This window comes from Cucurbita pepo, chromosome 15 (assembly GCF_057944985.1).
Source record: "Cucurbita pepo subsp. pepo isolate OVF chromosome 15, ASM5794498v1, whole genome shotgun sequence".
Classification (NCBI taxonomy): Eukaryota; Viridiplantae; Streptophyta; class Magnoliopsida; order Cucurbitales; family Cucurbitaceae; genus Cucurbita; species Cucurbita pepo.
Genome location: NC_141812.1, coordinates 7,848,518 through 7,872,207, shown reverse-complemented (window position 1 = coordinate 7,872,207; position 23,690 = coordinate 7,848,518). Strand labels below are relative to the sequence as shown.

Here is a 23,690-nt window from a genome sequence, read left to right as displayed (position 1 = left end):
TTGGAGTAGATTGTATCTGAGCCATTCAATCAAGATCCATTCAATCAAATCTTGATTAAATTTGACTGTGGAGTGATTCGATTTAGAGCAAAGTTCTAAATCTTGAGCGATAATTTAATTATAGCTTTACCTCTTGGTTGATCTGAATTACTTTGTATAAGGAGGTGTTAATTTCTTTAATTTTCAAGGGTTCTTGCTCCAACAAAAGCTTAGATCGTTAGCTGAGAATTAGGGTTGTCTTATCAATTTGATATCAGAGCCTTACATTTTTGGGATTAGGGTTGCCAGGTTACATCTTTGGGATTTGGGCTGAGAATTAGGGTTGAATTAGGGTTGTCTTTATCAATTTGATATTAGAGCCTTACATCCTTTGGGATTAGGGTTGACAGGTTACATACTTTGGGATTAGGGTGTTTCAAAGCCTAGGTTACATCTTTGGGATTAAGGTTGTCTTATCAATTTGGTATCAGAGCGATTACATCCTGATGGCCTACTCTAGAATTGATTTTATCTTTCGTTTCTGTTATTGTTTATCTTTGCTTCAAATCTGTCTATTTTTTTCTTCAAATTTGTCCATTTATTTTCTTGTTGTCATTTCTACCATCTTTGTCATCTTCTCACTTTGTTTTCATTTTCTTCCGAAAGATCATACTTAGATCCTAAAATATATATATATATATATATATATATATATATATATATTCTTATCATATTTGTTTGTGGTTATAAATCTTTATCAATTTGAATGGGAGGTGTACTCTAGAATTAATTTCATCTTTCATTTATGTCATTGTTTATCTTTTCTTCAAATCTGCCAATTTATTTTTTTGGTGTCATTTTCACCCTTCTTTGTCATCTTCTCACTTTGTTATTATTTTCTTTCCGAAAATCATTTTCTCACTTTAAAAGATGACAAAGGTGCAGCTCTGATACCAAATTGATAGGAATTGAGAAGACAACCCTAATCCTCCGTCCAACGATTCAAGCTTTTGTTGAAGCAAAAACCCTCGAATCAAAGAAATTAACACTCTCTTGTACAAAATTTGGATAAACTAAGGTTAGAATTAGATTACCTTTTACTATCAAAGATCTAGAAGTAAGATTTGAAACTCTGTTCTAAATTGAGTCACTCTCCAATTGAACTAGATCAAGGTTTGACTGAATGACTCAGATGCAATTTACACAAGAATTGCATGAAACTTAGAAATGACAAAAATGATGTTCGAATTTCTAAGGGTGAAAGTCTCAATTTGAATCTCAATTTCATCCTTTCACAATCTCTCTTTTATATAATAATTCTCTCCACAAAAAAACTTTCAATGCCCATCAAAGAATTTAGTGGCCAAAATTTAATCTTGATCCCCTCAAATATCCACAAAAAGAAGTCAATTTGACCAATGGCTTTCACCCTTTTGTCGATTACTAATTATGAAATTAAAAATAATAAATAAAGTTTTCTAATAACTTATCAATTAAGTGCAGTTTATAGCAACTTCATCGACTACTTTAATCGTGCAAATATTCACTTCTGAAGCTCGAAATGGTCATTCCTCAATCAAATTAACTTGTAACACATGAAATAATTGTTGAACTGAGTCTACCCAATTTTGTAGATGAAGAATGAATGCTTGTTGAATCTTCTTCTTGGATCTTGTAATAGGTTCAATTGGAACACTATGATCCTTATCACAAGGTCTCTCAATGCAACATTACATCCAACATCGCATCTAACTTCATCTTGGTTCCCAGTTAATATGGCCTCATGTCTTGACACCATCCCAAGTCACGAGGTGTAGGTGGCCATCGCAGCTCACTCGTTCATGCCATCGAGAAGGGGCCCACATGTCGTTCATAATCGCAGGACATTCCTAAGATCTATCCATTTGGGTTCAATCGAGGCATTGACCCTCTTGTACCCATGTCATGTCATTTACAGAGACCATACTGGATAGCAGGTGCATAATCTAACCTCTGATACATGGACTAGGGTGCAATGTCGACACACCCATGCTGCTCGATACTGTCCTTGAAAAACCTATTTCAAAGGAAGTCACTCAAGACACTCGTCTCAGAACGCTCGACCCTCAATGTGACACATGCATGTACCACAGGGTAGCTCGCTTAAGTCACAGGGTTCAGGAGTGGTGAAAAACTGACACCATGCTATACCTCCCTCTAAGATATATTTTGAGACATTTTCAAATGAGTGTGGTAAGACATTTTCATATTTTGTTCTTTTTAGTCTTGATAGTTAAATGTAGTCATTCAATTTTCAATAGATCTTCATTTCAATAGTTAAATGTAGTCACCAATGATTGTTGCTCACATCGTTCGCGTTGCATTGCTTGAAGTTATGTCTTGTTGCCACCCTCAAAGACCAGCTGTTGTGATTGATATTGACATCCTTGTCATTATTGCACGCGGCTCACCATTACTGTTGAAATCATCGTTTCAAGAGTAAACTGTTAGTTTTGCGAACTTGTTATTTTATTCCAATCTTAATTTTGGATGCAACATACTGCTAATATAAATGTAGTAACTAAAACACCAAGATTTGTTGTAATAGGAACGGTTGATTTTCAGATTTGTTGTATCTTATGTAGTTAAGTGCTCGAGGTAAGGAACCTTTTTATTGAAATTCAAATTGTTTTACTTTCTAAATTACAGTTAGATAGGTATGTTATTGTATGGTTATATGTTGATTGTTATCATGCTTTATTGGTTGGTCATGAAAAATATATGTTTTGGGATCGTATATGATTTATGAATGCATGGAATGTGGAAATGGTTACATGCTTGTGTATTAGATAGTCAGCTACCAAAGGTCATGTGAGGTGATTATTTTTGTGGTTAGCATTACACATTATGTTTATCGAGTAATCAGTCACCAATAGTTACTAAAGAGTGATTGTTGAAAACGATTTTTGGTGATAGATTATACGTTATGTGTTTCGGGTAATCAACCACTAGGATCACTCCAATAGGGGAGTTGTCTTATTGAGTATTTTGATACTCACTCTATTTTAAAATGAGCTGCAAGCAAAGACAAGACATCGACATGAGAGTGACGAAGAGGGTGGAGAAGCTAATCATTGGGCAACTTTAAAGTCTTTATGTTTTTCTTTTCTATTTAAGACACTAATTGAGTTAATTTTAATTATTTGAATTTTGTTGGAACACTCCGTTACCACGGGAAGTAGGAAATTTTGGGTTGATGTCATTTTGTTGGAACACTCCGTTACCACGGGAAGTAGGAAGTTTTTGATTCATTAGTTTGTTGCTTAACTATTTAGTTAAATTACATGTATTTAAAATTTCTTTAGATAGAGGTACTCCGAGCATGATTTTACTTTAAATGTCTTTTAACATTACACAACCTCTCTGACTAGTACATGTATAGAAAGTCAAGTCGTTACATCTTTACTGTTACTATATAGTTTACTTTTTTCTTCAAAATTTTGATTACACATGCTCGTGACATACGATATACATGAAGTCCAACGAAAACCAATGAAAAAAACGAGCACGTATCATATCATGATGTATGCATCCATACAAAGTATATTGGGAAGTATTCATGCTTGTGACATACAATATGCATGTAGTCTCATAATTTCAAATTATGGTACATGGTTATGAGGCACGACCATTTGTCACTTAGTGTTATGTCTTAGTCATCCATAATTAATCATCACAATAGCATATGTCAAGAAAGAAACTCAGCTCAATTGAATCGAACTAAAACAACTAAAACAGGAAAAACCCGAAGTTGGATTAAAAAAAAGTCATTAAACTAAGCTGGAATCAGACAAACCGAATTAGACCAAGCAAGACAAAAACCGAATTGAATTGAATTAAAATGCTTTGAATCGATCTATACTGGGTTGAACCCATTTAAACTAATCTAACTTCAAATCAACTTCAATTGATTTAGACACATACTCTTAATTAAGAGATTCTAACAAAGACATACTCTTATTTAAGAGATTTTGACACGATGAATTAAGAAAACATAAATATTTTAAATATTTTTAATTAATATATGAAATTGAATTTAAGGAATATAATATTTAAAATCATAAAAAAAAAAAAAAATTGGGTCAGTTTGAGAGTTAACATTTTTTTTATCCCGTTAATTCAACTAACTCGACTATACTTTTAAAATTATTATAACAATTAAAAATATTTATTGTTTGTAACTTAGTGACTTGTGAATGTTTGATATTTGAGATTTACGAGGCTTTAGTTAATAATAATAATAATAATAATAATAAAAATAAAATACGATAATCAAACCCAACTCGAGAATAAAAAGTTAGATTGTAAACTCTATTCAGACTAATCGGGTCGCAAATTTAATGAACCCGATCCAATTTGATTTGTGTACAAATGAGTTCGGATGTTATAAGAAGATTAGTATAGAAAGGGAAAGGGGGACACCCAAATATAAGGGCCATTCCAAGTGCGTTGTGAAAGATATATATATATATATATACACATATATATATCCATGGAAGAAGAGGCAGGAAAGGACAATGGTTAAATCCAAGATTCTTATGCCCACAGCTATAAAGAATACACTCGACGCGGACATCACAAGGGGCAAAGGGCCCCAACCCTTCTCCATTCTCTAATCCAACATCCAAAAAACCTAATTTCAACAATTCTTTTGTCGCTATAAACCCTAAATCTCTATTCCCAATTTCATCCCACGTCCATGAATTCCTCGCAATTCACTTCTTACGCATTTCTCCATGGATTCCGCTACTCAAATTCTCAAGAAAGAGCACAAAACCTTCGTTAGACGACGATTGCCGCCAACCCCACTACCGCCGCCGCCGCCTTCTCTTTCTTCTTCCTCTTCGGCTCCTCTCAACCCAACCCTACAGGCCAAGCCCTCAGCCCCTTGTCCGGTTAAGAAAACTCGGGATTTGCCTAATTTTTCGGAATGTCATGCTTGTGGCTTTCGTGTTGACGCCGTTGACGGTCGTTCCAGGCTTAATTCTCTCTACAGCGAGTGGCGGATTGTTCTTCTTTGTAAGAAGTGTTTCTCTCTTGTCGAATCTTCTCAGGTTTGTTCTTACTGTTTTGCTGACTCGAGAGGGGACTCTTTTAATTGCTCTGAGTGTAACCGTCGGGTTCATCGGGAGTGTTTTTCCCTGTATAGTAGAGTTGCTCCCTGGTCGTACTCCTCTTCGGGTTCTGAGTTTTCTGTGTGTATTGATTGTTGGGTTCCTAAACCAATTGTGACAGCGAGGGCGGTTTTGAGAAGTAGGAAAATTAGGAGAAAGAATATCAATGTTTCGGATTTGCGGAGTTCTAAGGTTTCCACTAGTGGAAACTGCAAATCATTGAGTTCATTAGTGAAGGATGCAAATTGTTTGGCGGATAAGAATGTTGATGCTGCGGTTAGAGGTAGGGAACATGCGCTGAAAAAGGCTGCTGTGGTTAGGAGGGCTTCTGAGTTGGCTAGCGATGCCTTAAATTTGGTTGCCCAAAGGGATGAAACTGCTGCCAAAGAGTCTGGGGAATCTGCTGACGATGCCGAATTGGCGATTCAGTTGCACCGGGCTATGAATAGTTCTCCAAGGTTATCCAAGAATTTTTGTTCGGCAAATTCGAACTACATGGCTTTTGAGAATACAAGGGTGGTGGATGATGGGGACACATCAATAGGAGAACTGTGTAGTGAGGAGTTTGATTTCTTTAAAACCCCACAAGTTTTGATTAATAACAGTTTATGCAATTCTCCTGACAATGCTGCTTCTGAGCCTTCGGTCACGGCTAAAGATCATGTCGCACCGTTAGAAATCAATCGTTTGGAGTCCATGGGAAACAATCCTGTACCGGCAAAGGGCAATGGTTGCTCGGTAAAGTGTGATACTGAGTCTGAGAATGTGGAATTGTCTCCTAAAGAAGATCTGAGGAGCAGGTCAATTGAATTAATGAGTGCCGGTTGCAATCATGATAGGTTATGCTCTGAAGATAAGTACAGTCTACCCAGGGATGAGAGATGCATTGCAAAGCCTTATCACTATTTCTTCAAGTATAAGAGGAGAGATACAACTAAACGCTATCTGTTGAAGTATAGCAAGAGAAAATCAAGACTGAAGAGAATGCCTGATTGCAAACCTAAAATTCTTGTTGATGGAATGTGCTTGGGTGTTCCGTCTTCCTCTGCAGCAATTCTAATTAGTACTGAGAAATTTCCAGTTATTTCAAATGCCTCATTTGGCTGCTGTGCTGTTCCTCTGCAAGCTTCTAGCCTCGGTGTGCATGCTATTCAAGAAATCAGTGACCAAGGAGGCAGGTAAGCATCATGCTTTTTTCTGCAGCTGATTATTTGAGGTTTCCTTTATACCGTCTAGCATGCACTATAGTATGAACTGACAACTTTTGGAGGTAGTATTTAAATGAAAAATCTATGGATAATGTAATGACCTGATTTTCGATACCTTGAATCACATGTTGCCATGTACAATCAAGGGTTAAAAGGGCGGTAAAATTTTCTTTGGTAAAACGGGAGACACAAAGACTTTAAAATTTAAAGATGTATTCAAAATCAACATAAAAGTAGTTTAAAGGTAATTTCTTGGGAGTCAAATCAAAACAGTTATTAAAAAAAATACACAAGTTTTGAGAAGTAGCATTTAAAATAATAATAAAATGACAAGAAGAAAGACGACTTGATCTAAAGGGCACCCCTTGCAACAGTGGTCTTCACTCCATCTGAAAAAAAAAAAAAAAACATGGAATGAGTATAAAAATACTCCGTAAACAACCTACTTTTAGGCTCTTATCAGACTTAATCCTACACACGGAAACTTGGTTATGTGCTCATAACTAGGCCTAGTGATAGTCAAACTGTGGCTTAATGTCTCTACTAAACTTTGTAGGTCATTGTGTAACTAACCCTCTGCATACCTCCTTTAAGGAGTATTCAATCCTTCTTAGGTTCACAACCTAGGGGTTTCCTGTTTTCTCTTGGCTCTAGGTTTCATGTATGTCTAGGTCCTTCTTCAAGTCTCTGTGGCCCATGGAAAGGCCCTAGGTCGTACTCTTAAGTTTGGAGGAGCCCTTTTGCTCTAAAGCGATGACCGTACTCCATGCATGTCTACCTATTGAGCTCTAATCGGTGGATTCTTCCTAATGGTATCAGACATCTACATGTTCTTAAGATCAGTAAACTACTTGTCATTGTGCATTTCCAGGCTGGAAATGTAAACTACCTGCTCATGTTCTCTCCTCAGGTTAGAACAATAAAACTACTTGTCTTAGGAACAGTAAATACCTATTACTTCGTCTTTTTAGGCTAGAACAGTACACCACTTAGGATGGAACAGTAAAAAGACCATAGCTCTCCCCACTAGGCACCACCGTTAGTACTTCAATATTATACCCTTTATGACTCTTGAAATCCTTAGGTGATAACTAAGCCATGTGTAAGAAGTAAACACTAACCTCTATTGGTTAGTTCACGAATACGGGTTGCGCCCTATCCGTCCCTACACGGTACTTGGTCAACCCAAGGAGGCTATGGAACTCATGACTAGGTACTAAGACTATATAGGAAACAGTATCTCATGGTCTATGGAAACCATAACTAGCACTCTATGACAACATAGCAATAGTCCAACTCATAATTGGGCAATAACGGGCTATCCAAACCCTAAATCATGCATAATAAGCGTATGAAGTCATACAACATGCTCGTCATGCTCATCAAGTGATAATAATCCAACCTCAACATATTGGAAAGCATAAAAGCCTAATGATCTATCAGAGTTCACATATCATGTATGCAAAAGCTATATAACTGTAAATAGGAAAGTTGTAAGCTATTCATATTATCTAAGCACAATTATCATGAGACTAGGTCAAATTAGGCTCCTAAACATAATACTCAAACATTGTCCTCAATCCCAATCGACTCCAGCAAGTGTTTCTTAGAAACTTGCTCCATATGGTTACTTGATTGTAGAATTCCTGAGCTTGTTTTGGGTCTTCGAGGATATTCCAAATTTCTCCAAAATTTCTCAATATTCCCTAAATTAGCTCAAAAGAATAGAAGGGGTGAAAATGACTACCTTCAAATTCGTTAAAAACAAGGTTGAGAAACTAACCGTTGACTGTACGGTTATCTTCTCCAACTTGTGTGCATTCCATTCTGCATTCTTTCCTTTTCTTTTTAATTTTTATTTTGAAAAAAAAATCTTTTATTTATTTTCTTAAAATTCTAGATGTTAAAGGTAATCACTTATTTGTATTTAAGCTAGCTCTAGAGTTGCATACAAATTTTAGTGAGTTTGCTTAGGGTAGAAGTACTTTGTTAATGTTTCACCTCTTTCAATTCAAATTTTGTTCAATATATGATTCGTGATGAGTACTATCTGTATTGTAAATAGTTGCTGCTAGTTCAATGTAATGAGCATACGTTACTAGTCTAGTACCACCAAAATCACCTTCAACCTCTTGGACAGTAGGGTTCCTTCCATAAAACTTATTAATATATCTTCCCCTGCTCAGTACTGGGGTTGTTGGTGGCTGCAAAAAGTGTCACAGGTCATATAGCCAACTACTTACCTTGTTGGAAGGTTGCACAATTTCCTTGTTGCTTGATGATACTCTTCAAAAATTCTTGTATGTTCACCCATCAAACTATCATGGAAATCATGTAAAATCAATCTGAACAGTAGCTAATGTTAAGGTATTACTTTTTTTCCTTTTTTGTTTTTGATGAATAAATATGCTTTCATTGAGAATAAATAAAAGAATAGCTTCGTAAAAGCCTACATAGAAGCATTAAATCTAATAAGGGACCAAAGATCGCTAGGAGAATGTTTGATCCCTCTAAGAACTTTATTGTTCCTCTCGCCCTAGAGGCCCCATAAATAGCAAACACCTCAGCCTGCCACCAAAAACTGCCCCTATGAATAGCCGACATGATGCCAAACTCCTAAAATGGCTTGCTCCACATGAAATAATCAATATCACGGCCCCAAAGAGCTCTAATGCCTTCGTTCTCTGAGTAACACCTACCTAGAGGTCACATATTTGAATTTTTGAGTGAGCTTAATATGGAAAAGCTTTGATGTCTCCAAAGTCTAGGTCATGGAGCAGGTGCAGACTACACAATATTAGGAAAAAGGAGTTGCAAGAAATTTGGAATCAAACTTGGCTAGCATTGGGTGTTCAATAAGGGTCATGGGTTTATAGAGGGAAGAAGTCCCATCCATGGTGGCTACCTACCTAAGATTCACTATCCTGCGAGTTTCTTGGACACCAACATGTTGTTGGGTTAGGTGAGGTGTTCGTGAGATTAGTCGAGGTGTGCACAAACTGTCCTGGACACTCATGAATTAAAAAAATTAGTTAACCAAGAGCATGACAGGCTTTTTTGACTTCAACTTTTCTTTTCTTTTTAAATGTTTATTCCATGAGAGCAACTAAAGAATGATCTGTGATCTTTGCTCCAATTTTTTTTTTTTTTTTTTTTTTTTTTTTTTTTTTTTTTTTTTTTTTTTAAATTGGAAAAAGTAGATCAGCAAATATCTTAAGGAAACATTTTGTGTGCCTAATTCCAAAGAAATCTAAAGTTTTCTTGATAATCAAGCTTTGACCAATTTGTCATTTTGCTTTGGTTCAGGTCAGCCTTTGGCCTATGAGCCCTTTTGATAACACTAAAGTAGGGACAAGATCAGATGCTCCTTTAAGGCCTTGAAGAGGTTGCCTTGCAGTTTATCCCAAATGTAGTTGGTACTTCCTCTTAAGTATCTTAAAGAACACCAAACACTCGTTGGACAACTTTGAGTTGAACTAACTCACCACTTAATGATGAATTCATCCTGGAGATACTAAGTGGAAGGAAAAAGCTCATTTCTTGGATTTTCTTTGAATTCTCTTTCACTCAGGTTGCCAAAAGGCTTAAAGAACAAAGATCTGAAAGGTTTGAACAAGCTAATTGGTAAATACACTTCTCCAAACAAAATTGAAAGCCACAATTTACAGGGCTATAGATGTTCCAAATATTTGTAAAAACTGAAAAACACACTATTTCTCCTATGGAAAAAGCAACTTGATCAATCTAGACTGCCCATAACTCTCTTTTGAAAACGTTGAATGGTATATTAATTGTCTAGTTAGGCTTACATGTTATGAGACTTGGAAAATTAAGCAGTGTCTTTGTCAATGCCTCTCCTTTTGAAGATGAATCCATATTAGATTACTTTCTTTGAATTTAATGTCTTTGATGCTTGTTGTCATCCTTCTTGCCCTTGTTTTTTTTAAAAAATATCTTATCTCATCTCGTTCTAATCTTGAAATTCTGGGCATATTTATCATCTTCAACACTATAATATGAGCAATAGAATGCAGAACAAAGTCCAGCGTACTGATAGGTCTTTAAATCTAAGGACATAAACCACTTTAGGACCATAATGTGTAGTTTGCTTGTAGATTGATTATAAGAAAATTCAGTAAGAGGTTGGATGAGATCCCATTGACGAGTATTCTTTCCTGCATAACGTCTTAGAAGATACCTCAAACTTCAGTTGACAACTCCAGATTTACCATTAGTTCTTTTGAGGATGAAAAGAAGAACTAAGATGAGGATTGGTTTCCAATTCTCACCAACGTGTGCATAAATGACTTAAAAATTTTGAACTTTTCATCAAATAATAATTTTCATTGATAAAATGAATAATTACAAAGAAAGGATGGTTCATTTTTCTGCACTTCTTTGGTTCTTTTTGTTGTTCTTGTAGGCTTTTGAGTGTTGGAATTTGGAGTAAGCTCTTTATAAGGCTTTTGAGTGTTGGAATTTGGAGTAAGCTCTTTATAAGGCTTTTGAGTGTTGGAATTTGGAGTAAGCTCTTTATATTTCTGGTTTTTGGGATGGATGATCTGTGTTTGTTTTATTTTTGGTAGTTTATTTATTTATTTTATTTTGGTATCTGTAATCAATATTTTTAACCTATTCTAAGCCATAAACTAGAAATTCTTAGAACTCTTGACAACATGACAATTGTGTATATATTCTCATACCCTATATCTCTTTCGACCTATTGCCAATAAAAGTTTTCTTATATAAGAGTCAAAGTTTTATCCTTCCCAAATTTCCTCTAAGCTACCTCACTTGAAGTGAGAATGAATTCTCTTACTGGCAATGTGGAACATAAAGATGGTTAGCTTTAGAGAGAAACCCCACATGAAAATTATTTTTGTTAATAGGAAACAATAACCGTTCATTGATATGATGAAATGGGATACAAAAGAAGCTCCTATTGAGAAATAATTATAAAAAAAACACCTCCCTAGCAAGGGTGTTGAGGTTATAATACAAAAGGGGAGCAAGCTAAAAGAGAAGTAGAATCATAAATAGGCAATGCCACGATTCTTGTCCAAGAAGATGCGAGTGTTTTGTTCCGACCAAAGACTCCAACAGAAAACACGAACATGGGTAAGCCAAAGCATCTTTTTGTTCGTTTTGAAAGGGTGCCCCAAAAAAGAAGATTATTATTCTAGTAAGGAAAGCTCCAACCAATTCTAGTACCAACTAATTCATTCGGGCGAAACACCTTGTAAGAAATTCCTGAATTTGGCGGCAAAGGAAATTACTGAAGAGGTGAAATGATGTTTCATTGTTGCTATAGCATATAGGGCAGCAGCTGGGGTATAAGTATAGCCATTGAGGACGGCATTGGAGCTTAACAAAAGTATTAATGCTAAGAGTGGCTAAGCTCCCATATAAATAATTTCACCTTTCTTGGACAACGACCAACCCAAATATTGTTATAGATATAGCTGATTTCGTGCACACATTGGCTGTTGATAAAGCCCTTGAGAATGATTTCGATGCGAAAAAACCATCCTTTTCCAAAGCCGAGTGCCAAGAGTCTTCACAGGTTGAATCATGAAGGGGCAATTAAATAGTGTATAAAGTGGCGCGTTCTTCAATTTCAGGCTTCATGAGATTTCTACGGAGATGAAGGATCCCAAAATACAGCAGTAGGTGCGTCTTTCTTGGTCGATAAGTAATAAAGCCCAGGGAAGAGTTTTTGAAGATTTGAGACTCCTATCCAAACATCCTTCCTAAAGGATGTGCGGTGATTGTTACCGACCTAGGAAATATGTGCATAAAGCATTTGTTTCAAGTTATTTGTGCATTTTAACGACTTGTAGGAAGAATGCATGGTTTTGGAATCCAGTTTAAGGTCGAAGTGGATGGAACCATATTTGGAGGCAATAGCCTAACACCAATGAGCCTCCTGCTTGTTGATACTAATTTATTGGCAAGATGGGACAACTGCAAGTTGATACTGATGTCCATCAAATTTATGTTAAGGCTCGTTGCTTCTTCAAAGCGTTTAATAATGTTGAAAAGGTTACCAAGGTGTACATCAGGTGTGTAGAGAAAAGAGTAGCGCCATTGACAAACTGTAGATGAGTAATAGGGATGACATTGGGCTCTTTACCGACTTTGAATCCTTTGATCCAACCATCTTGTTCAGCATAGTAAGCAATGGGTTGTAGTTCCCTCCACTCGGGATATTGACAAACTGTAGATGAGTAATAGGGATGACATTGGGCTCTTTACCGACTTTGAATCCTTTGATCCAACCATCTTGTTCAGCATAGTAAGCAATGGGTTGTAGTTCCCTCCACTCGGGATATAGTAACACCGCTATACCTTCATCAACCACTCAGCTTGGCTGAACCCAGGATTCACCTTTCACAACATAATATCCTCTTTTGTGTTATTTAAGGAACAGTTCTCAGTTTCCATATTGAAATCAACCATATTCGTCGATTCTAGATATGCATTATGCCTTCTTAATACTTGAGCTTTGTTGAGTTCATCTCTCACTTCTTATCATAGTTCTCAACTTGATTGTCAAAGTTACATTGGTAAAGACGACAATGGTTTAAACATCCTTTTTTCTTTTGTACATCGGCGATTGTTAATGATATGTTCTTCCCTTCTATAAACCGTATAAAGCCAAGCCATTCGATAAATTCATTTGGCATCATTCTTCTTTCAATGTCTAGGTTGGGGAACAAAGAATTTTTTTGCATTGCGATGTATATGGTGGCAGTTACTAGTAGTCTTTTTGGGATGATAAATCCAAGTTTCATCCAGCTTGGCGGTTCTATTCTATAACTCTATTTGGTTGCATATTCTCGATTATGGTTCACTCAAACCTTGAATCTACATGCATGATGTCCCATTATTTTTATTTTGTTTGATCAGATGTTCTTTCCTCCGTTGGGTTTTTATGTTTAGTTATTTTGAGGCGTTTAGACATTCTTGGACGTCTTGATGAGAAGAATGTTCGAAAATGTTATCTCTGATTTACAGTTGCTGTTACAATGTAGTTATGTGTTGCTCATATGAACAGGTAAATGAAGAAACAGTCGCCACAAGAACATTTCTGGAAGGGAAAGGGAAAAAATATTCTTAAACATTGTGAATATGAAGGCTAGGAGGGGCTTGCCTTTCCCATTTGCAACTCTTTGACAAGGAACTCAATTTATGTGCCTGAAGAGTTTATAAACATGGGTGGTGTTGTTGGTGCAAGTAAAATATTGTGATAGTTTATTTGGTCATGAAGGTTGAGTTTATTTGGTCTTGGTTGGTATCAACTGTGTTGAAAATAAATGCAATTCCCAAATTCTTTCAAATGGCAAGTTCGATCAAAACAGAACTCTTGAGTTGCGTTCGTGTAAATATTTTCTATGGCATGTTTTTGCTTCGACATATTTAGTCTATGAATAAAACTCCATTAAGCAAAGTTCAAAACAGAACTCTTGAGTTGCGTTCGTGTAAATATTTTCTATGGCATGTTTTTGCTTCGACATATTTTCTCATGTTTCAAAGTTCATCTTTGCATGCAAGAAAACGGGAAAAGTCGCTTTTAAATGAATTATTCCAATACTTTCTTCAAAATACAGTTCAACAAATGTAGATTGATATACAAAAATAAATAGAATCGTCAATAATTGAACTTTTTTATGCATATTATGGGTGAACTTTAAGCAATATTTTGTTTGAAACGGAATAATATATTTGGAAGAATTTAATGTTCAACAAATCAGAGTGGCGCAGCGGAAGCGTGGTGGGCCCATAACCCACAGGTCCCAGGATCGAAACCTGGCTCTGATACTAAGAGAAAAGCTTCCGACTTTTTGTTTTTTAAAATTCTTTCTCCAATTTCGACGGTTTTACTCTTTTGTTCGGTTAGTAATCGAATTGGGCCCCATTTAGGGTGCATTGGGCCCATTGGATTTTCTAATTTCATTTTTTTTTTTTTTAAGAAAAAGGGCAAAAATGACCAAACTACTTCCAGTAAGATGACTTTGATCCATTTTTTTCATTATTTTATTTTCTTTATTCATGAAACTTTTTTTTTTCTTATTCATCTTGAGATTTGGCCTAGGGAGCCCTCAATAAAATTCTACAAGTTGAAATTTTAAAATAAAATTAAAAAATTAATTTTCGTCGGAGCTCGAGCGTTACACAATTATCGACCAAGCATTTGTAACTATCTAAGAGTAAATGAAGCCTTATTTGAAGTATCTTGAAGTTGTTGTTGTAACGAAGCTTCACTCTTCTAAATGTCGTATTAATTGTCATTTGAGTTCAACTTTAATGAAACTTGATTTGAACTTCTTTGAAGTTTATGTAATATATGATTGAGATGTGTTGGTTTATATCATGAGTTGTACTTGTAAGACCCGAGCTTCGACGATGATTAATTTTTATTTTTTTCCTTACAAATTCTAAATTATGAGGTTTTATTGAAGGTCTTAAATGCTTAAATTCAAGATGATGTAGAAGAAAAATTCTTACAAAAGTCGAGAAGTTGGGGTTTGAGGGAGAGAAAGAAAAGAGAAAAACAAAGCTGCTCACGGGCGAGATAGAGTTGGAATTTGGTCGTATGTTCTTCTCAAGAACCATCAAAAATTGAGGAAAAATGAGAGGTAAGATTTCAAGTTTTCATTTTCGGTTTTGATTTTTTTTGAAATTAGGTTTTGACATTTTGATATGTTGTTCGTGGAAGGATCTCTTACAACTTTCACAAAGGAAGTTAAGTTGAATCAATTTGGAAGTTCGAGTTCCGACAAACGTGTAGAATCGTGATGTTTACGATTTTGAGCATTATTTTGGACAAGTTTATTTCTGTTTATAGTTAACCAATTAGGAAAATTTAATTTTGCTAGAAATATGGATTAAAACTCTACCACATTGGTGAAGGAAGCAAGTTGATTCATGTTGAGTAGAACTACAAAAAGTTAAAGAAAACAGAAAATAATCGAGAAACAGGGAAAAACAGGCATTCGAATACGCAGATCTAAAACGAGAAGAGGACACGTGTCAAGCAACAAGTGGGATACATGTCGGCAATGAAGAAAGACACGGGTTGACTAGCTTAAGGGGAGACATGTACGGCGAGGCAAGCGACATGTATCACGTCAGTAGAGGTCAACCTAACTCAACCTAATAACTCGCGCATAACACGATCTGCAAACTCGTCTTCCTAGATCCAAACCTCGACCCGACTCGATCGCAAGCATGCCTTGGAGCGTGTATATGACTTGAATCACCTACCAAGAGATTTTTAAAAAAATTTGGAGTCCTTAACAAATGAAAAAGCTTTCTTAGGAAGACACGCTTCACCAATATAAGTGGCACTCGAATTGTAGGGATCACTAAGACGTGTTAGTGTGCGAGCATTTCTTACCTGAGATTCTATGTATGTTATAAAAAATTATTGAAATGTCACTAGGATGAGAATTTGTGATGCATGCCGAATTTTATGCTTTCAGTCGTGCGAGAATAGAGGATGAGATATTGTGATCTATACTCGGCGTGGTTGATAGATGTTATCTCTCTTTTGAGTTTGCTTGAATGTTTATATTATGATTTCTATGCTTTAGGTGATTAATAGGAATATCTCCATAATAAGCATGGATGAATAAATAGATTACGTTTTCCATTCTTTAGGTGATCGATAGGAATATTTCCCTAACAATGCATGCACGAGTGAACCACGTTAAGATTAGGGTTCAAGAACTAGAGCGGTTCAAGTTGACTTAAGACCACAAACTTCCAATGGACCAAACTCCCTGTAATCATGAGCAATGATTAGATGTCTAGACCTAGGTGCACCCAAAGATTAGATTAGCTCTGAGGAGCTAACTCCAGACGTTCTGAAAATGCGAGATGAGGACTAAACCGCCTAGACACCCCTTAGAACCTAGTAAACCTCCACGACATCTAAGAATAATTAAGAAATTTTTAACATGTTTAATAGCAGTGCGAACGATATCACCAGAAAGGCCACTCGAGTTACTATTAAATGTAGGGTTGGACCAAGGTTGACAGACACCGTGAATCCATAAACTAGTCTTGGAAAAAGACTTCGGACTACATGCGTCGTTAGCACAAGACGAGGAGGATTCCTATTGAGTATAGGAATGGGACAAGGTAGAAGCTGCAATTTTATAATTCTGCCTTCGAAAAGACTTGGATAACATAAGTATATGGCTTAGGTATGTGCTCCTATTGAGCGTAGGAACGGGAAAAGCTGAGGCCACTATTCTGTAAATTGTTTTTAAAGTGGACTTGAGACTACCTAAGTAGTTTTTTAAGAATGAATAATTGTATTGAATTTAGAAATGAATTAGGATTGACACTACGATTCTATAAACGGGTCCTAAGAAGGGACTTGAAACTACACGGGTAATTAACTCTTTTGTTGAGCATAGAAATAGGGTTTGTTATTGAGTTTTGAATTTTTGTTATGATCAAACCTTGGTTTTCGGTCTGAGTTCTTAATCTTAGTTCGAATCTAAGAACCATAGTTATGGGTTTTAGCCAATGTTCTAGTTCTCATACTTTAGTTGTTGTTCTTGTGTTTAGTTCGCGTTTTTATTCTTGTTTCTTCCCTATAACTCTCTTCCTAGGATTTAAGAAACAAGACATGGACTTGAAAAACCTATGTCTAAAGCTCCAAGTATTTGGAGCAATGTAGTTTGAACGTGTATCTAAGGCTTCATGTATTTCCAGTGATACAACTTGAAACCTACATCCAAGGCTTCTTATGTTCCTAGCAATGTAGTCTGAAATCTACATCCAAGGCTTCATGTATTCCAAACGACATAGCCTGAATCATGATCGTATTGTATCGTGAGATGTTTAGGGGTTCTTAGTTCATAGTTAAGGTAATATATTCTCTTTGTGCTAACGGGAGACTTATCTTGGTTTCTTGTTTCATGAGTCATAGCATGTAGTCAACGTAGTAGCTATGCCTAGTGTGGCCTTAGATTACTCCCGATGAATAATCGTGAAGGTCACATGATTGATGCAAAACATGAACGTGACTTCCAGCAAGAAACATGGCTAGGACATCTCATCTAGGAAAAGGAAACATAAGGCTCAAATGTGACATCCTACTAAAAACATGGTGCAGGACATCCCACGTAGGAGAGGAAAATATGAGTCTCAAGAAGCATAACGTGGTGGAAGATCTCCGATCACTTTAGGCATGATTAGAGAATTATCTAGCATTCTTTGGGGGTTATGGTAAATTTAGGGCATTGCTTTGTTCATGTCCTTAGGGTAGCATATCTCGGCATAATTTCATGAGCTAACCCTAAGGTAATGCATAATGGTAATACATCCTATATTCATGGCATGCTTAGAATCCATGGCACTAAAATATACATGTCTTATTTGTGTAACTCATCATTCTTATGAGCTTAATTCATTCGTTCCTATTTGTCACAACTCTTGAGTTCATGGAATTCTCGTAAGGCCCTAAAACAATTTTCCCCACTCAAATAATATTTTTTTTTTGTTTGATATAATGAATAAAAGTTTAGTTTTCAATTTAATTATTAAAATATCGAGCCGAATATTAATAAATTTTTTTTTAAAGGAGATAATTATAAAACAATAATGGTAAGACCATTGGTTAATCCACAAATCAGAGTGGCGCAGCGGAAGCGTGGTGGGCCCATAACCCACAGGTCCCAGGATCGAAACCTGGCTCTGATAATAAAAAGGAGAAAGGCTTCCGATTTGTTTTTTTCTTTTGGGTATTAGACAATTGGGCCAGATTCAGGGGTTTAGGCCCATTAGGCCCATTGGATTTATCCGTTGGGCTTCGGGAATCTCCAGCTTCCGACCTTTTGTTTTTATTCTTTCCCCAATTATGACGGTTTAATTCTTTTGATTGGTTATTAATCGAATTGGGCCGTTTTGGGCCCATTGGATTTTCTAATTTAATACACATTCAGATTTTATTGAATTATATTTTCTATTTTCTATTTTAATTTTATTTTTCCTTGTATTATTTAGTTGATTGACCCAAATAAAAATATATAAATTATACTAAGAAACTTAACGTACTAATGGTTTTGTCAGAGTGGTACTTCGGCCTGACTAAAACCACTCAAACCCAAGGCGACTCTTTTATTATTTTTAGTTTCTTTTTTTAATTTTATAAATTAAAATATTGAGTTTTATCAGAAGTTGTCTACAAAATAGTACAATGTCTCAACCAAATGTGACCCTCTTATGCTTGATGCACTCTTTCTCTCTCTGGGCGACACGTGTTTTCCTGCGGATTCATCTCCCCTGCATTTCTGAAAATGAATTTTCAGTTTTCTACAAGTTTTCTAATTTCATTCCATTTTTGAATCTCTTTCTATATCACTCCAATCAATTTGGTTCTTTCATTAAAATGGTAGACTTTTAATCCATTTTTTCGTCTAAATTATTTTGATTCTATTTTGTTAAATGTGGAGAGAAATAATCCAATCCTAAGATGACATTAGGTAAAATCTACTAAAATCTTAAAAGTTTGAATTTAAAAGAAAAAAAATGGGTAATGAATTCTTGTCCCAATTCAAGTGCTACGAAAAATCGTAGTGCCCTCCGATCTTCAATGGTGTATCTAAGATTAGATCGAGATTTGAAATCCAAATTTAGCATATAACTACCTTAACATCTCACTACATTTCTTGTGCCACGACCCTTGTGTCTATATTTGGGACTCGATTTAGGATTCAAGATCCAAATTCGACATTGATGTTTCCATACTCTCATGTATCCCTTATGACATAATTTTAGTCTACCATCCTATAAAGAAAGGAGTCCTATCATGATATACGGCTGCTAGAAGTCTAGGTGACTTCGGACATAAGGTGAGTTTGGATAAGGTGGTACTTGGAAGTTTGAGTGAGATGGTTGGCTTAGAGCTTGGGTTGGCTTAGAAGTCTAAAGATTTTTCTTACAACTAAAGACACAACCAAGCACAATCAAAACTGATATAGAATCAACTTCAGAAAAAGTATGGAACAGATTATCTTGATGATCCAGATCAAAAGTAAAAAAAACTCGTTACTAAACTCGTGATTAGAATCATTCCACAAGAGGTTTGGTCAAAACCACTTGAATGACTCTAGCACGCAAGAATTTGCAAAGAAACTTTTAGCTCTCAACAAAGCTAAAAAAATAAAAGTTATTTTCTTTTTAATTCCAAAATGTGATGTTTCTCGTCAAAGAAATGAAGGTTTTATATAATTTTTACAACCTTAACCCACCTATGTGACACATAACTCCCAAATTATATTGGCTACTAAATGAGAAATACCCATGACCTCCATAAAATATGTTAACCTACGTGAGTTACAATATAACTTTTAACTCCTATATTAAAAATTAGTTTAAATATGACAGGAATGAAATGTGCTTATTAATCCTTCCTGGACTAGTTACATAAATTCAGCTGAGTTCATTAAATGCAACTTAAAGTGTATTTAATGCATCTCTTTCTTGAAGCTCAACTTTGAACAACATAGAAGAGAGGTTTCCAAGGTCTTTTAGAATTTCCTTTGATGAGTTCACCATAGCTTGAATATAAGTGTACAATGTTTGTTGTAGTTTCTTGGCTTTCGTCCTTGTAATTGGGCCTTAAGGTATGGAAATTCGTTGGTAATAGTTCATATCCCAAGACATCGGTCATATCATGAGATTTCTAATCCTTAATTTAAGCATATGGTCATAAAGATATAAAAATTTTATAATGCAAGTCTTCCATAATATTACATCTAATTAAAATTTCATATCATTTCGAGTTTATTTGGGCCCTTGAAGACATCCTAAAGTCGCATAATATGGGATACTTTCATCATTTTCCACTTCAATCTTACAACCTCCCTCCGACAAAGGGGAAGAGGCGGGTGACCTGTGGTTTCATAACTCTAAAAAAAATTTCTTACAACCTTGTATAGTGGGTATCTCCTCTCGATTCATTCCACAAATTTGTAGAGAACATTACAAAGAAGATCAAGGGACAAGTTTCGTGGCCTCTCGTGCACTCTAGATAGTGTACGATAGCATTTTTCGTATGCTATCGTATCCATTATTTCTTGTAGGATCGAGAAAGGCTTCTCAAATGAGCTTACCCATTTCTTCCTCATATTGGTTGAGGTATTTTCCAAGCTTATTATGTAACACCCGCTCACCGGGAAGCCAAATTCACAGATACCATTACTGACGCGGACTCTATTTTGAAAAACAAACTTTTGATATCAAATAATATTTTATATAAGCAAACATAATTTATATAAAACCTATGTGAAAGTAAAAATACAATATAAAAATACAATATCCTACATAAGTTCCAAAAAGATAAAATTAAGTACGACCAAAACAGACTCGAGGTCTAGATAGGATTTCTAAAGTTTCCAATTCGGCTACACCATCATCTCGAACACATTACATCATGTCTATTTATAAAGAAAATGAAATAATTTTGATGCGTAAAATAATTTATTAAGTAGCTAGTTTGCTATTAACCAGTTATATATTTTATTCTTTTCAGTACTTCAAGTTTATTGCACATCGGAGTAGGTTTCATCACGGATTGGATTCTCGGTCCATCCATTAACTTGGCTCCTAGCCTTACCTACTTGAGTCTCTCTATCATATAAAGATATTTAGCTAATTTCAAGTTTTTATTTGTTGGCTTTGTTTAAGCTTATTGCAAATTTCATACACGTATGTAAGACTCGCTCTCGATCAAATACGACATATCTATTAATTTTTTTGGCAACTTAAAATAGCACACAGTCTGATGATCAGAAATACTCATCGTTCCTAACTTAGCACACAGCGCGTCGATTAAGAATTCTGTGAAGATTACTAGCAAAGAATACTCATGCACATCTCATATCGTAACCAATTCATAAGCATAAACTATATAACATACATATTAATCACGAATTACTAACCTACTCACATTTTATGCATACTTTCACAATTAATATGATTTAAATCACAACATTCACATACTCTTTACTATTCTAAGCTCCAAATCACATGTTCGCTGACCCTTTCTCGTAATTTACTTATAATACGATAATTTCATTGCAATTCCTCCTAATTGAACTTATATTTAACCGTTTTCAAGGTTATTATTGGCCATTATTGATAAAACAGGTCAAAAGAAGTTGAGTAGGATGAGCCGGGATTTGGTAGTCTCACTCGTAGTCTCACGCGCCCATTTGCCTTCGTCCTTGGGTTCTGCCAGCAATTTCTATAACTTTTGTCAAGTTTCTCGTTGTATCCTTTGTGCGATAACACAAGCTACAATTCAAATTTCATTTCGATTTCTTCTACAAGATTATAGATCTAGTTCCCATGGATCAATAAGTTTAGTTGCTGCTTCTAGGCGTAGTAATTGAGGAGACACTTGATTCATTTCGATTTCTTCTACAAGATTATAGATATAGTCTCTCTTTTTTGCCTGTTTGACCTCCGATTGAATGCTTTTTATGTCGATTTCGATACTAATCCTAATATGACTTGAATGATGACGTAGCAGAGATTGTTTTAGAAAATTTGGAGCCCTTACCAAACGAAAAACCTCGATTAGGAAGGCACGTTTCATCGATATAAGTAGCACTCAAATTGTAGAGATTGTTAGGACGTGCTAGCATGCGAGCATTTCTTACCTTAGGTGGTTAGAGTATGCATGATTAAAACTTGAGAAAGGCAATTTGGATGAGATGTATGTTATGAAAAATTATTGAAATGCCCTTGGGATGAGAATTTGTGATGCATGCCAAATTTTGATTGATAGATGTTATCTCTCTGATGAGTTTGCTTGAATGTTTATATTGTGTTTTCTATGCTTTGATTGATAGATGTTATCTCTCTGTTGAGTTTGCTTGAATGTTTATATTGTGTTTTCTATGCTTTGATTGATAGATGTTATCTCTCTGTTGAGTTTGCTTGAATGTTTATATTGTGTTTTCTATGCTTTGATTGATAGATGTTATCTCTCTGATGAGTTTGCTTGAATGTTTATATTGTGTTTTCTATGCTTTGATTGATAGATGTTATCTCTCTGTTGAGTTTGCTTGAATGTTTATATTGTGTTTTCTATGCTTTGATTGATAGATGTTATCTCTCTGTTGAGTTTGCTTGAATGTTTATATTGTGTTTTCTATGCTTTGATTGATAGATGTTATCTCTCTGTTGAGTTTGCTTGAATGTTTATATTGTGTTTTCTATGCTTTGATTGATAGATGTTATCTCTCTGTTGAGTTTGCTTGAATGTTTATATTGTGTTTTCTATGCTTTGATTGATAGATGTTATCTCTCTGATGAGTTTGCTTGAATGTTTATATTGTGTTTTCTATGCTTTGATTGATAGATGTTATCTCTCTGTTGAGTTTGCTTGAATGTTTATATTGTGTTTTCTATGCTTTGATTGATAGATGTTATCTCTCTGTTGAGTTTGCTTGAATGTTTATATTGTGTTTTCTATGCTTTGATTGATAGATGTTATCTCTCTGTTGAGTTTGCTTGAATGTTTATATTGTGTTTTCTATGCTTTGATTGATAGATGTTATCTCTCTGTTGAGTTTGCTTGAATGTTTATATTGTGTTTTCTATGCTTTGATTGATAGATGTTATCTCTCTGTTGAGTTTGCTTGAATGTTTATATTGTGTTTTCTATGCTTTGATTGATAGATGTTATCTCTCTGTTGAGTTTGCTTGAATGTTTATATTGTGTTTTCTATGCTTTGATTGATAGATGTTATCTCTCTGTTGAGTTTGCTTGAATGTTTATATTGTGTTTTCTATGCTTTGATTGATAGATGTTATCTCTCTGTTGAGTTTGCTTGAATGTTTATATTGTGTTTTCTATGCTTTGATTGATAGATGTTATCTCTCTGTTGAGTTTGCTTGAATGTTTATATTGTGTTTTCTATGCTTTGATTGATAGATGTTATCTCTCTGTTGAGTTTGCTTGAATGTTTATATTGTGTTTTCTATGCTTTGATTGATAGATGTTATCTCTCTGTTGAGTTTGCTTGAATGTTTATATTGTGTTTTCTATGCTTTGATTGATAGATGTTATCTCTCTGTTGAGTTTGCTTGAATGTTTATATTGTGTTTTCTATGCTTTGATTGATAGATGTTATCTCTCTGTTGAGTTTGCTTGAATGTTTATATTGTGTTTTCTATGCTTTAGGTGATTGATAGGAATATCTCCCTAATAAGCATGCATGAACAAATAGATTGTGTTTCCCGTGCTTTAGGTGATTGATAGGAATATCTCTCTAACAAAGCATGCATGAGTGAACCAAGTTAAGATTAGGGTGCAAGAACT

At 35.2% G+C, this 23,690-nt stretch overlaps 1 protein-coding gene and 2 non-coding genes across 5 annotated transcripts; all 3 read left to right on the top strand.

Moving 5' to 3' along the window:
• Positions 1-4,554: 4,554 nt before the first annotated feature.
• LOC111811499 (uncharacterized) lies at positions 4,555-13,790 on the top strand. Of its 3 annotated transcripts, none has more exons than XR_015411959.1 (3): positions 4,555-6,310; positions 9,647-9,946; positions 13,398-13,790. XR_015411959.1 is itself a non-coding variant. In XM_023698380.2 (2 exons), exons 1-2 carry the CDS (start codon positions 4,755-4,757, stop codon positions 13,399-13,401), a joined length of 1,560 nt encoding a protein of 519 aa, XP_023554148.2. In that variant the 5' UTR covers positions 4,557-4,754; the 3' UTR covers positions 13,402-13,790. The 3 variants fall into 3 exon arrangements, 1 of the variants encoding a protein (XP_023554148.2); XR_015411958.1 differs by having other exon boundaries at positions 9,647-9,964; XM_023698380.2 differs by lacking the exon at positions 9,647-9,946 and having other exon boundaries at positions 4,557-6,310.
• Positions 13,791-14,089: 299 nt separating this feature from the next.
• Positions 14,090-14,161, top strand: TRNAM-CAU (transfer RNA methionine (anticodon CAU)). The gene has a single exon. It is a non-coding gene; the product is annotated as a tRNA-Met (tRNA).
• A 3,825-nt stretch (positions 14,162-17,986) lies between these two features.
• On the top strand, positions 17,987-18,058 carry TRNAM-CAU (transfer RNA methionine (anticodon CAU)). Its single transcript has one exon. It is a non-coding gene; the product is annotated as a tRNA-Met (tRNA).
• Positions 18,059-23,690: the final 5,632 nt, after the last annotated feature.

Bases quoted from the DNA above. Each gene is read 5' to 3' on its own strand.
- LOC111811499 (XM_023698380.2), top strand. From the start codon at position 4,755: ATGGATTCCGCTACTCAAATTCTCAAGAAAGAGCACAAAACCTTCGTT.